This window comes from Chiloscyllium plagiosum, unplaced genomic scaffold (assembly GCF_037043375.1).
Source record: "Chiloscyllium plagiosum isolate Xiang-an unplaced genomic scaffold, Cpla_swu_hap1 HiC_scaffold_10, whole genome shotgun sequence".
In the NCBI taxonomy this organism is placed as follows: domain Eukaryota; kingdom Metazoa; phylum Chordata; class Chondrichthyes; order Orectolobiformes; family Hemiscylliidae; genus Chiloscyllium; species Chiloscyllium plagiosum.
Window position 1 is genome coordinate 91999745 of NW_028270148.1, and position 15501 is coordinate 92015245.

General features: G+C 42.0%; 1 protein-coding gene across 2 annotated transcripts in view; it reads right to left on the reverse strand.

Moving 5' to 3' along the window:
* Positions 1-15501, reverse strand: part of morn2 (MORN repeat containing 2) — a 42214-nt gene continuing 26713 nt past the window's right edge. For both annotated transcript variants that reach the window (XM_043696401.2, XM_043696400.2), the window contains 2 exons: positions 7059-7195; positions 1-300 (listed from right to left, as the gene is read on the reverse strand). In XM_043696401.2, the coding sequence (XP_043552336.1) occupies positions 198-300; positions 7059-7195 (240 nt within the window). In that variant the 3' untranslated portion in view covers positions 1-197. The remainder of the gene's footprint in view (positions 301-7058; positions 7196-15501) is intronic.

Below are 15501 nucleotides of genomic sequence, written 5' to 3' on the forward strand. Positions count from 1 at the left end.
TTCCAGTTAATGTTGTATTGTTTTATTAAACATGTTAGAACCAACCAATTGAATGATTTCATGTAAACCAAACAAAATTTGTATAAGGCAGATTCTTTGAAATAAAACTATATTTTTCTTTAATGTTTTAGTTGCATAAAAAGTACTTTAAAAATCAAATGCCAACATTCCAGGAACAAGTTTCATCCGTTCAGGAATTACATATCCATTTTCAACTTGAGAGCTGGTGCAGCTCTGTTATGAAATGTGCCAACCCATTCATAACCTTCTGAATCTATGAACTTGCCTTCCCCTTCCAATCTGCAAAGGAAGAACTTATGAGAAGGTATATATTTGAAATTGCATTTAAATTTTCTCTACATAATTTTACATTAGAAATACTATCAAGTAGAATGGAATGAACATTGTAGAATATAGATAAACTATATAGAATATAGATAATGGCTTCTTAAAAGGTCAGTTTTTATGCATGTTAGTGAGTTCTCAAAGGAATCAGTAATCATAACATACAGACTATTAATCTTTAAAATCTCATTGATTAATTTAAAAAGTCTTGGGACATAATTTTCCCAGGCCTTGAACAGCATAGGGAATCGTGAGAAAGTCGGAAAAGTACATTGAGAATGAGAAAAATCAAATTCCCAGTATCAAGAAAAAGAATTACAATTTTGTGGTAACTTCCTTATTTCAATACATTTGAATCTCATAAATGGCTAATCTCACCTCCTTCTATGCAGCTCCCTATCCTTCCTGAGAAAATAGAATGTGAGAATACCAATTTCTGATAGCTCGTCCCTCACTTCACTAGACCTTCATCCAGCAACAATGTCACTATCACTTAGCTTTGCTTGCCTCATGGTGACACTCCTCTTTCACCCTTCCTCCAAGCAAGTGGGCATCACCAAGTACTAGCCTCATCACATCATGATAGTTACTATTAGTCAACTCACACCCCTTCAGCCTTTCAGAACTCCACTTTGGAATTCATGAACATTTAAGCCTTGCATTCTTCTCCAAGTTGTCTTGCACACATTAATACACATGCAGCACATGCATTTACATAGGATTCATCTTATGCCTGTTAGCTTGTTTTCTTAGCATTCACTCACTTTATGCTTAATTTGAAACTTAGCATTTCTGGTTTGCAATGACTTTTAGCACAGACAGAAGGGCAGGTGGCTTGACATGCTTGGGCAGCAATGAACAGTCAAGGGGATAGACATGTTGCAGCATGCATCATACTACATCAATTTAGCTTCTGGCATTTGCTGTAGGTATTAATATGATAAACACACATGCTTCAACCAAAATGCCATGCCTGAAATTCAAAAAGTACCAATCTACAGAGAGGCCCAAGGGGCACTAAAATCAGTCAGAGTGTATCATCATAGTCAGTCAATGGGTTTGTCTGATTACAGTACTGAGATTGGCAATGATCAGTCAGCCTCTTGGTCTTACTGCTGTCCGGGATCATTCTATTTGGTATCCAGGAATTGGGTTCCATTCAGTGCTCGGTCAAGCCCAGTTTGTTAGAAGATTACAGGTAAGTCTGTTGGGAAGCTGAAGGGACATCAGTACAGGGGCTATCACTACAAGTCAGTCCTGAGGGTTTGGCAATAATGGTCAGAGTCTCATCAGAAAGAAGTCTAGTTGGGCAAAGTGAGAAGTTCACATTTGAGGCAAGGGTGATACTTGTGATTTAAACTGTGTGATCATAGAATTCCTACAGTGTGAAAGCAGGCCATTCAGCTCATTGAGTCCACACCAACCCTCTGAAGAGCATTCCACCCCTATTTTATCCCTGTAACCCCACTAATCAAGCCAATCTACCATCCCTGGATACTTCAGGGAATTTAGCATAGCCAATCCACCTAAACTGCACATCTTTGGAATGTGGAAGGAAACCAGAGCACCTGGAGGAAACCCACGCAGACACAGGGATAATGTGCAAACTCCACAATTGAATTTGGGTCCCTGGTGCTGTGAGACCACCATGCCACTTATACATACTTTTAAACATGAATTATCTGTACATCTGAAGGAATAAATAATTAACTTGAGTGTTTCTGTCGCAATGGTGATTTTTAAAAAACCGTTATGAGGATGACGTTTTTAAGCCCTTTAATTTACCATAGGGCATCTGATGTAATAAGATCAACAATTGTGTATCAAGGTTTCTTGAGAAGTGTCTGGAGTTTTTTAAGCTTGAGTGAAACCTGTATAGTTTAGAGAGAAAGACCCTTTTCAGTTTTGGTAGTTTGGCAGATATTTTCAGGTGTTAAGTTCTTGAGAAAGGGAGAAAGCAGTTAAGATTTATTAACACTAGATTACCTTATGGTAAGGAAGTACTGAAAGCTCCATACTGGACACGTTTAGATAAAACCCTGGGATTTGTCAAGGAATGTTTTGGGTTTAATGAGATTATATTTCACTGCGTGTTTCAAAATCTTACAACACAAATTTAAAGTAAATAGCCTGGTTTGTTTTTATTTCTTTATTTCTCTGGTTTAATATATTTATGTTTATTTGTTAAAAATAAATCTGCATTATTGGATGCTTATGTTTCACTGAGTAACCACCACATCAAAACCAAAACAAAATACAATATGATCTGTCAAGCCAAATTTCAGTTAGGGATCGGAATTGTCCAGTAATAGCATCAACTGGGATCAGAATGTGTGGAGAGGATAATGACAATGACAAGTGGCAATTCTAAATATAAGGGTGGAATCTTACATTGTATTGGGAGTCGGGGTATGGGGCATTGTGTGATGATTTTATTTTTACATGTCACAACCACTTTGACTTCAGTGGAACCAGAGAGGATATGACAATACAATAAGCCAAATACTGAGAAAGTGAAGACTGCAAATGCTGGAGATCAGAGTTGTGAGTGTGGTGCTGGAAAAGCACAGCAGGTCAGGCAGCATCCCAGAAGCAAGAGAATCGACATTTTGGGCATAAGCCCTTCATCAGGAATGAGGCTTGTGGGTCGGGGCTGAGAGATAAATGGGAGGGGGTGGGGTTGGGGGGAGGTAACTGGGAAAGCGATAGGTGGATGAAGGTGAGGGAGAAAGTGATCACCTTCTCCACTTGCTTATCGTTGGACTGTGGGAGAAAACCAGAGCACCTAGTAGAAACCCACGCAAACTCCTCACCGACAGTCAAGCTGAATCAAACCCGGGTTCCTGGCACTGAGGCAGCAGTGTTAACTACTGAGACAGCATGCTGAGCCATCTTGGCCTCAAGCAATCCTGGAAGTTCCATTTCTTATAATATTTGAATCCTTGTCATCTCTGTAAAGTTGATGGTCACAGGCAAGGTTATAAGCGTTGCCTGCATTTGCCAATATTTCACAAGTTTCATTACTACATGCCTTGGAGTGGCTATCTTTGCACCTATATAATGTAAGAATGTGGTCAGTTATAGTCAGCGGTGCATTTTTTGGATATGTTGGTGGGTGGAGGGACAATGAGCCTTATAACCTTCTTATGGTGTTTGATTAAATGGCTTGAGCCACATGTATCTCAATAAAGTGAAGTATGACAGAAATCCATGAAAAGACATTACATTGTCCTTTTTCTGACAGGGATCCATGCAATATGTTTTATGGCTGAAAGTGAAACCTCGTTTGTGTTTGCTATGATTGCTCAGGCATCACATTATGGAAACATTATTATGGTTTTGATATTCCCCACATAGTATCAATGCACCCATCCTGAATGCATGCAGCAAGGGTTGGTTGTATTGTCCCTGTTGCAAACCCATGCAAATAGTGCAGGAGAAGGTATAACGTGACTGATAGTAAGTTACATTGACGGCTGGAGAAGGTAAGCACCACTGACAAACCTACCAGGTGTTCCTGTGCCTGTATATGCAGTTTCATAAAATTATTAATATCCAATGCCACGGGGTGATGTTTTGACTGAGCCTGAACAAATGCCTGGTCTCCAGTCCTCTGAATGCTCATGATTGGGGGCATTTTTTCCTTGACCAGCTGCAGAGTGTAGAAGATCAATGACTTTCATCCTGCACTGACCCTGGCTGCTACCTAGGTCCAGGCTGGTTTCATCTGGTTGGGTAGTGTTCCTTGACAGTTCTCTCCACCATTCTGCCCACCAGCTTCTCCAAATCCCTGTTGAAAAAGCAAGGCTCAAGCTTTCCTTTCAAGCCCGATAATCGTCGAGCACACACGTAGATGGGCAGTTGCTGGCTTTCAGTGTCTGAAGTACTATGGAGCTGGGCTTTAATTTGGCATCAGTGACACGTATACCGGAACATCCCAGCAGTAGCAAACACTTCCATCACTACTTCTGAACAAACTGGTTGCATAATGAATGAGTTGAAGAGCAGACAACTGCTTGATAAAAATTGGCGTGAGAATCCCCACCATGAATTTGTCATAAACAACACTCAAATTTAGGGAAAACCCAGTTCTTGGACTTTGATGCTGAGCGAGAAATAGTTAAGAATAAGCTTGGATACTTTCAAATGGCTACCAACGTCTGATTTGAAAGTAACCAAACTCTTAGGAATACAGGTAATTCTGCTATAATGTGTGTTTCGTCAACGTGAATTCACTGGAACGTGATTGATGAATTGATGCTATTTGCAATGCACACTTTTAAAACATACGTTGGCTGTAATGCAATTGCATCGCTAATGCTTTAAGCGCTGTTTTGAAGATGTGATTTTTCTATAACGCAGGGTTGGATAAGAACATAACTATTGCGTTATGAAAGAACTGACTGTATACAAATGAATGACTGATAGTTAGGAATTATTACTATTCCTAGAAAGGCCTGTCTAAGGGCTGATTGCATTTACATTGAAATTTATCATCCAGAATAGATAGGCCACAATGAGATCTTCAAATATTTCTGCATGGGAATTAGGATTTCTTAACTACAGGTATTGATAGAGAAAAAAAACTTAAATCAGAACATAGTTTTGCAAAGAAGTGGATTGAAACCCTCCCCTCCCGTTATACCATCCATTCCCATGATCCCTTACACAATCCATATCAATTCTCCCAGAATCCACCACTAGTAAACTTCAGGAGCCATGTTGAGATGAAATAAAATAAAGGTCTAAAAAATTTATATGACCTTCACTACCTTAAAAAACCTCATATGTGAAAGCCTATTTTTAATCTCATTTGGTTAATCTCTAATAAAAATTAACGTTTATTCATAACTCCAGAAAACCAGCTAATTTTTAAAATCAATGTCAACAAATAGCTCTGTAATTGTTTCAAGAGTTTTTTAACTCTTGCTGGAAACCTTTTTTATTTTTTGAAGGGCATGGTATTTAAATAATTTTACATCATTACAGTTAATCAGGCTTTATCTGTCCTTTAAGAGTCTTTCTATATAGCTATTCCAAAATCACAGAATCAGAATCCCTACAGTGTGTAAACAGGCCTTTTGGCCAAACACCAAACTTCCGCAGAGTATCCCACCCAGACCCAACTCCCTACCCCTTCCCTGTAACCCAGCATTTCCCATTGCTTATGCACCTAATCTATATATCCCTGAACACTATGAGCAATTTAGCATGTCCAATCCAGCTAACCTGCACATCTTTGGACTGTGGGAGGAAACTGGAACACCTGGCAAAAACCCATACAGACACGGAGAGAATGTGCAAACTCCACACAGACAGTTGCCCAAGAGTAGAATTGAACTGGGTCTTGGCACTGTGAGGCAGCATTGCTAACCACTGAGCTACCATGCCTATAAATTCATGACTTCAGCACTGCTACAGCAAAAATGAGGACATTTGCACTGAGTTCAGGGGGTCTAGCTGAATTTGGATTTCCCTGATCCCTTTCTCCGACCAGCAAAAAAATGGGATCTATCAGAAGTGGACTTGAGAACTCCATACTTAGGACCTGCCTTCTGTTTTGGGAGTGCTGCAGAGTCTCCATGATTCCAGATATAAATTGCTGGACTCAAACTTGTAAGAGTCAGTTTGTATTGTGTCACAGGAAAGGGTCAATTACTTCAGAAATCCAAAACAAGGATGTTATTAGTAAAATTAATTTATTTCTACTTCATTGTTTCCAGTTGAAGACCTAAAATACAAGAATTTCTTTCTTGCAAATGAGACTATGAGTACAGAAGCATAGTAGCTACATATTGGAATACTAAACGTTGGCCTGGGCGAATATTGCACAGAACTTTTTTTATCCCCTCAGCAGTTTGAAAATGAACTCTAATTTTAAAAATGTGGAAATAAAATTGTGCTATTAGTGTAAGAACGAATAAACAGAAACCAAACTATTTCACTATTTTTCTGTTAGGAAGAAAATCTTCCTCCTCCCTTGACCTGACTTTCATGTGACTCCAATGCAACACCAAAGAGGTTGATTCTTAATTGTTCTCCAAAGTAGTTGAGCAAGCACTCAACTACATCAAAACTGGCAACTAGAGTTGGGTAATTAATATCCACTTTACCAATGATGCTCGGATCTTGAGAATTAATTAATTTAAAGAAAGGAACAAGGAGTTGCTTGCACTTGATAGGCAGTCCTATCAAGGCAGTCCTAATAAAGGCAGTATACTTGAACGATAAATAGTAATTTTAGACTGTAAGCATATTGCCAACTACTACATTGTGAGCAGAGAGAATGGGGCTATGTTCAATTACTCATATCGTTTGTCGCAGAGTATGTATTAGGATTGCAACCTTCCAGAATCATCCTGGAGTCTTCCCAAAATTTAAGATTTACCTCCAGATAACCAAGGAGAAAAATCATAGGCGCATTATGAAACAAGTTATTTTCTTTCAATATTTTTGCTTATCAGACATAAAGTTGTGATTTCGGAAAGAAAAAAACTAGTTAGACTATTAAGACAAAGAGTCTGTTTGCTTTCCAATTGATATAAAATGGCATTGCACAGTAAAAATGGACATATTAGTTGATCACTGGAGAGCACATGCAATGCATCCAATCTGTGTTTATAATATGGTGTGTATCTATAGAAACCTATTTTTGCATATCTTCCTCTCTAACTAAATAACCAGATTCTATTTTAATGTCTACAGTCACTCACTTGTTCTCATTGAAGCTTCCAATATATTTGAACTGATTTGGCCATGTGTAGGTGCCTGTCCCATGGAATTTGTTGTCTTTAAATTCTCCTTCATATATTGCACCTGATGGATGCTCCAGTTTTCCAGCGCCATTTATCTTTGAGAAAGAAAAACTCTCATTAAGGTAATATACTGTATTAAGCACAATACTGTAAAATTATTACTTTTTTATTGAAGGAACAAAGGAACTGGAGTATATCAGTCTTTGAGCTTGTACCCCTAATCATAACTAGACTATATCTTAACTTCATTGACTTAGCCTGCTTCCTTGCCTAATAACAATTTATCAATTCTAATCTGAAAATTTTCAATTTGCCCAGCCACAACATCTCAATTTGGAAGACTTCCAGGTTTCCAGTATCCTTAGTATGAATAAGTACTTCATGATATTATCAATGAATAAGTTTATTACCTTCTTCAGTCACGTCAAATGCCCTGAACATACAGGGTATCTCGAACTTCACAAACAGGAAAAAAATGAATGATAAAAAATCAGAAAATAAATGAACCAACTTACAAAATAAATTGACCTTTTGGTACAAATTCACAAATTACTTAAATCCTTTGCTTCAGTATATCTCACACCATTACCATGGAAATATGCCAAGATTGTATCGGATATGAAAAAGTAATCTCATATTGGAATCATCTGCCCAAAGTAGGTTCATGGGTAGTTTACAGGCCAGCAGAGTCAGATGACTTTGCCATAATAGTAGGACATGCAGGCAAGATTACGGGGAGACATAAAATGTCCAGAAGACAGTGTGTGGATACAGAAGACATGGGCCCAGTGAATACTTTGTATCAGGCTTCACAATGGAAAAGAATGATGCACGTATAGACATTAAAATAGAGAGGTTTATGGTGAGATGGGAAAGATTTAATAGGGACCCAAGGGACAACTTAGGTTGTGGTGGTGCTTGTATGGAATGAACTGCCAGAGGAAGTGGTGGAGGTTGGTTCAACTACATTTAGTGAACATAGAGGTATAGCTAGTAGGTTTGCAGATTACACCAAAATTGAAAGTGTAGTAGACAGTGAAGACGGTTACCTCAGAGTACAACAGGATCTTGATGAGATAGGCCAATGGGCTGACCAGTGGCAGAAAATGGTTAATTTAGATAAATGCGAGGTGCTGCATTTTGGAAAGGCAAATCAGGGCAGTACTTATACATTTCAATGATAAGGTCCTGGGGAGTGTTGCTGAACAAAGAGACCTTGGAGTGCAGATTCATAGTTCCTTGAAAGTAGTCACAGATAGATAGGATAGTGAAGAAGACGTTTGGTATGCTTTCCTTTATTGGTCAGAGTATTGAGTATAGGAGTTAGGAGGTCATGTTGCGGCTATATCGGACATTGGTTAGGCCACTAACCATTGTGTGCCATTCTGGTCTCCCTCCTCTAGGAAGGATGTTGTGAAACTTGAAAGGATTCAGAAAAGATTTACAAGGATGTTGCCAGGGTTGAAGGATTTGACCTTTTGGGAGAGGCTGAATAGGCTAGGCTGTTTTCCCTGGAGCATCGGAGGCTGAGGTGTGACCTTACAGAGGTTTATAAAATCATGAGGGCCATGAATAGGGTAAATAGACACGGTCTTTTCCCTGGGATGGGGAGTCCAGAACTAGAGGGCATAGGTTTAGAGTGAGAAGGGAAAGATTTAAAACTGATCTAAGGGACATGTGTGTATGGAATGAACTGCCAGAGGAAGTGGTGGATACTGGTACAATTGCAACATTTAAGAGGCATTTGGATGGGTATGTGAATAGGAAGGGTTTGGAGGGATAAGGGCCGGGTGCTGGCAACTGGGACTAGATTAATTTAGAATATCTAGTCAGCAAGGATGAGTTGGACTGCTGTACATCTCCTCTATGACTGTGACATATTGGAAGTTATCACTAGAGAGGAGGTACCAGAAGGTTTGGCAGCCTTAAAAATAGATAAATCAGCAGGAGTAGTTGCAGTTCTGGTCACCACATTATTGAAAGGATATGGTTGCGCTAGATAGGATGCAGAGGAGATTTACTAGGTTGATGCCTGGACTAGAGGCTCTCATTGTTGAGGAAATATTGGATAGGCTGGGTTGTTTCCGAAGGAGCTGCAAAAGTTGAGAGAGGATCTGATGGAGATGGATAGATAGTGAGGAGTATCAATAGGGTGAATAGGAAGGTAATTTCTCCATTAGGAGAGGGGTGAATAATTAACGGGTACAGATTTCAGACAAGTGGTTAAAGGCTAAGAAGAGAGTTGAGGAAAACTTTGTTCACTCTGATGGTGATGGAGTCATGAATTCACTGCTTGAAAGGGTGTTAATATCAGAAATTTCTATCATATTTTAGCAGTATTTAGTCATAGTCACCAAGACTATGGCCCAAGAGTGGGAAAATGTGATTAATGTGGTCAGATCTTTGTTGAACAGCATAGAGTGATGGACCGAATGGTCTTCTTCTGTGCTTTAAACACTTATGATTCATGTATTGTGTTCCAGAAATTTTTCTTTATAAACAGCATAAGCTGCAAATTCACACAAGTACTACTATAAGACCAGAAATTTAACCAATTGTGGAGCACACAACTCCAGATCAGTTCTTAGGTCTGTCAGTCCTGATTAAAATAGAGGTACTTTACAATGCAGCGAAATGTTTATTTACTGTTATTCCAGATGAGAGTACTATGCATTCCTATTAATTTAGATTAGATTAGATTACTTACAGTGTGGAAATAGGCCCTTCGGCTCAACAAGTCCACACCGACCCTACAAAGAGCAACCCACCCAGACCCATTCCCCTACATTTACCTCTTATCTAACACTACAGATAGTTTAGCATGGCCAATTCACCTGACCTGCACATCTTTGGACTGTGGGAGGAAACCAGAGCACCCGGAGGAAACCCACGCAGGCACGGGGAGAATGTGCAAACTCCACACAAACAGTTGCCCGAGGTAGGAATTGAACCCAGGTCTCCGGCGCTGTGAGGCAGCAGTGCCAATCACTGTGCCACCGTTTAGATTCAATGTTTATTGTATTAAAAGAATCGCTTATCATTCAACAAAGTGAGAGCTCATAACACATTGTGCGTGTAGCATTGGTACAGTCACATTCACATTCCAATCATCAACTTTTCAATCATCTCGATGTGTGAATGTTTTACAAACTGCTTTTGAAAGAGTTTCTCTTTTCAATGACATTGAAAGTTGTTAATATCAACCAAATAATTTGGAATAAAAAACAAACAAGAAATACACAGCATGTCCAGAAGCATTGTGGAAAAAGAAACAAAGTTAAAGGCTCTAAGTCTGTGATGTGAACAGGTCAAAAGATGTGAGACTTGCTGAATATTTCTCGGTTGTATTTCAGGGTTGCTCTGCTGTGCTTTATTGAGCTAATTCCAGACTTACCGTCAAATTTATTTCACTTTTTTTTCCCAATTGCTGAACGCATAATTAGAACATAGAACATAGAAAAATACAGCGCAGTACAGGCCCTTTGGCCCTTGATGTTGCGCCGATCCAAGCCCACCTAATCTACACTTGCCCACTATCCTCCATATGCCTATCCAATGCCCGTTTAAATGCCCATAAAGAGGGAGAGTCCACCACTGCTACTGGCAGGGCATTCCATGAACTCACGACTCGCTGAGTAAAGAACCTACCCCTAACATCTGTCCTATACCTACCACCCCTTAATTTAAAGCTATGCCCCCTCGTAATAGCTGACTCCATACGTGGAAAAAGGTTCTCATGGTCAACCCTATCTAAACCCCTATAGTTTAGACTCACCGGCCTATGTTACTAGGGTTATCCCTACTCCCCTTCTTGAACAAGGGAACCACATTTGCTATCCTCCAGTCTTCTGGCACTACTCCTGTAGACAACGAGGACATAAAAATCAAGGCCAATGGCTCTGCAATCTCCTCCCTTGCTTCCCAGAGAATCCTAGGATAAATGCCATTAGGCCCAGGGGACTTATCTATTTTCACCCTTTCCAGAATTTCCAACACCTCTTCCCTACATACCTCAAAGCCGTCCATTCTAATTAATTGTGACTCAATATTCACATCGGCAACAATGTCCTGTTCCTGAATGAATACTGATGAAAAGTATTCATTCAGTGTCTCCCCAATCTCTTCAGCCTCCACACACAACTTCCCACTACTATCCTTGACTGGACCTATTCCTACCCTAGTCATTCTTTTATTCCTGACATACCTATAGAAAGCCTTAGGGTTTTCCCTAATCCTACCAACTAAGGACCTTTCATGTCCCCTCCTTGCTGCTCTTAGCTCTCTCTTCAGATCCTTCCTGGCTACCGTATAACTCTCAATAACCCCAATTGAACCTTCACGCCTCATCTTTACATAGGTTGCCCTCTTCCATTTACCAAGGGATTCCAATTCCTTATTAAACCACAGCTCCCTCACACGACCCTTTCCTCCCTGCCTGACAGGTACATACTTATCAAGGACACTCAATAGTTGCTCCTTGAACAAGCTCCACATATCAATTGTGCCCATGCCTTGAAGCCTACTTTTCCAAGCCACGCATCCTAAGTCGTGCCTCACCGCATCATAATTTCCCTGCCCCCAGCTAGAACTCTTGCCCTGCAGTGCACACTTATCCCTCTCCATCACTAGAGTAAAAGTCACTGAATTGTGGTCACTGTCCCCAAAGTGCTCACCTACCTCCAATTCTAACACCTGGCCTGGTTTGTTACCCAGAACCAAATCCAGTATGGCCTCACCTCTTGTTGGCCTGTCTACATATTGTGTCAGGAAACCCTCCTGCACACATTGGACAAACACCGACCCATCTAACGAACCCGAGCTATAGCTTTCCCAGTCAATATCTGGAAAGTTAAAGTCCCCCATAACAACCACCCTATTACTTTCACTCTTCTCCTGAATCATCCTCGCAATCCTTTCTTCTACGTCTCTAGGACTATTAGGAGGCCTGTAAAAAACTCCTAACAGGGTGACCTCACCTTTCCTATTCCTAACCTCAGCCCAAACTACCTCAGGTGGCGAGTCTTCATCCATCGTCCTTTCCACCACTGTAATACTATCTTTGACAAGCAATGCCACACCTCCCCCTCTTTTACCCCCACCTCTGACCCTACTAAAACATTTAAACCCTGGAACCTGCAACAGCCAATCCTGTCCCTGTTCTACCCATGTCTCCGTAATAGCCACAACATCGAAATCCCAAGTACCAACCCACGCTGTAAGTTCACCTACCTTATTTTGTATACTTCTTGCATTGAAGTATACACACTTCAAGACACTTTCCTGTTTACAGGCACCCTCCTTTGAGATTGATGCCATGTTCATAACCTCCCTACACTCCAGGTCCTGCACCGTAAAGCTACAGTCTAGGTTCCCATCCCCTGCAGAGTTAGTTTAAACCCCCCCAAGGGCACTAGCAAACCTCCCCCCAAGGATACTGGTGCCCCTCAGGTTCAGGTGTAGACCATCCTGTTTATAGAGGTCCCACCTTCCCCAGAAAGAACCCCAGTTATCCAGATACCGGAATCCCTCCCTCCTGCACCATCCCTGTAGCCACGCATTTAACTGTTCTCTCTCCCTGTTCCTCGACTCTCTATCACATGGCACGGGTAACAAACCAGAGACAACAACTCTGTTTGTTCTAACTCTGAGCTTCCAACCTAGCTCCCTGAAAGCCTGCCTAACATCCTCAGCCCTCCTCCTACCTATGTCGTTGGTGCCAATGTGGACCATGACTTCGGGCTGCTCCCCCTCCCCCTTAAAGACCCGGAAAACACGATCAGAGACGTCACGTACCCTTGCGCCTGGGAGGCAACATACCAAACGTGAGTCTCTCTCGCCCCCACAGAACCGCCTATCTGTGCCCCGAACTATCGAGTCCCCAATAACTATTGCTCTGCTCTTCTCCACCCTTCCCTTCTGAGCAATGGGGACAGGCTCCGTGCCAGAGGCCTGAACCCCATTGCTTACCCCTGGTAAGTCATTCCCCCCCACAAGAATCCAAAACAGTATACTTGTTCTTGAGGGGAATGGCCGCAGGGGGTCCCTGCACTGGCTGCTTCCTCCCAGTTCCCCTCACTGTCACCCATCTGTCTGCAATCTTTGGAGTTACTACTTCCCTAAAGCTCCGATCTATGACCCCCTCTGCCTCCTGAATGATCCTAAGCTCATCCAACTCCAGCTCCAGTTCCCTAACACGGTCTTGGAGGAGCTGGAGATGGGTGCACTTCCTGCAAGTGTAATCAGCAATTGTGCCAGAACATTTCGAAGTGAGGAGTTTGCTACTGAAAGTTGTGCATATCTGGTGCCCAGTCGTTCCAAATTGATTTATCCATCTCTAGTGTAGCATTGGCAGGAGTTAGTATTGCGACTAATCTCCAACCAGTTGGATAAAATATGTGGAATGGTGCAGTTACAAAGGAAAATGGATAAAGCAAAATTTATTAAAAGAATGAGAAAGAGATGTTTCCGGAAATGCAGAAACGTATACGTAAAAGCACTTATAACACAAAAAGTGTGATTATGTCGAACACCAAAATGGTCCACTCGCATGTGTACACGCAGCCTATGACATCTGCTGGCTGTGACAAGCGTAGTTAAGAGCTTGCATGTATATGCACCGCTGACACTAGGAGGCTGGGAATGAGGGTGCCGGGGAGGTGGGGCTGAAAAAGTGGGGTCTTCCACCTGCCACAGTGGTATTTGCGGAATAGAACTCCTTGGCCGCCCAATCTTTGTCATAATTGTTCTGCTGCCGCTGCCTCACTCACTGCCCGGCCATGCTGCCCAGGTAGGGGCTCTCTCTGGACCCGCAAGGCCATGACGCTGACTGGGGTTGCTCCTGCACTTACTCTCCCTCATCCAGGCGGTGAAGTGTATGAAATCGTGGCAGTGGACGTGTGCTAATGGATAGGGGGTGTCGGTGGTTACAACAAAGTTACTTGGATTGCGTGCTCATTGCTCCACCTGGTGGTGGTTGTGTTCTATACGCAATGGAACTGCACACTGACCAGGGTAGTGTTTAAGTTCCCGACCAGACTCCTCTCCACCCTCTTTCGTCAAATCCACTCAACATATTATTTTATTTATTTCTCCCGAGCTTATATCTCGCTTCCTCTCAAATCCTCTTCACTTCAACAACTCCTTGTGGTAGCGAGTTCCACATTCTAATTATTCCCTCAATTAAGAAATTTATCTTGAATTCCCTGTTACATTGATTTATCTTTATCTTATATTTATGGACCATGGTTCTGGTTTCCCTTGCAAACAGCAACATCTTCTTTAAATCCACTCTATCGAGTTTTTCATAAACAGGTCACTCTTCATTTTTAAGGTGAGAGCAGAAAGATTTGAAGGGTTGGATAGTCAGGACAGCAGATACTGGAAGTCAGTCGATAAAATGTGGAGCTGGAAAAGCACAGCACATCAGACAGCATCGGAGCACCAGGGAAGTGTGCATTCCAGGTCAGGACCCTTCATCAGTACTGGCGAGGGTGAAGGGAGCTCACAAATAAATAGGAGGGTAGGGGTGGGGAAAGGTAGGTGGGATAGTGATAAGTGGACACCAGAAAGATCAGTGGGGTGATGATAGGTGGATTGCAGGTAGGGGTTTATTGTGATTGGTCAATGGGAAGAGTGGAGCGGATAGGTGAGAAGGAAGATGGACAGGTTAGGTCAGGTCAAGGAGGCAGGGAGGGAAGGTAGAAATGGGATGAGATTGTGGGTGGTGAGATTTTGAAGCTTGTGAACTCTATGTTGAGGCAGCTACTGAGGTGGAATATAAGGTGTTGATCCTCCAATTCATATGTGACCTCATTTTGACGATGGAGGAGGCCCAGGATGGACATGTCGCCAAGGGGGAGGGGAGTTGAAATGGCTGGTAACCAGAAGGTGGTGCTGATTGGAGCGTACAAAGCGCAGGTGCTCCACAAACCAATCCCCGAGTGTGTGCTAGAGGAGACCAAATCGAGAGCAATTGATGCAATAGACCAGGATGGAATTGCAGGTGAATCTCTGCCAGATTTGAAATGATTGTCAGGGGCCTTGGACAATGGTGAGAAGGCAAGTGTAGGGGCAGATGTTGTACTTCCTGCGGTTGCAGGGAAAAGGGCCTAGTATGGAGAAAAGGTTGGTGGGGAGTGTGGAACTGACGAGGGAGTCATGGAGACAGTGGTCCCTACGGAAAGCAAATAGGGGTGGAAAAGGAAATATCTTTTTAGTGTTCGGGGTCTGACTGCAGGTGGTGAAAATGGCCCGTTTCGCCACCTACAGTCAGATCCCACCACCAAAAGGAGCAGCTTGTGATGGAGCAAAACAGACAATTCTGGATTTGATGATGTGGAATCAGACAGACTTGATTATGGAGCTTAAAGTGAACGAACCCCTAAAGGACTGTGTCCATGAT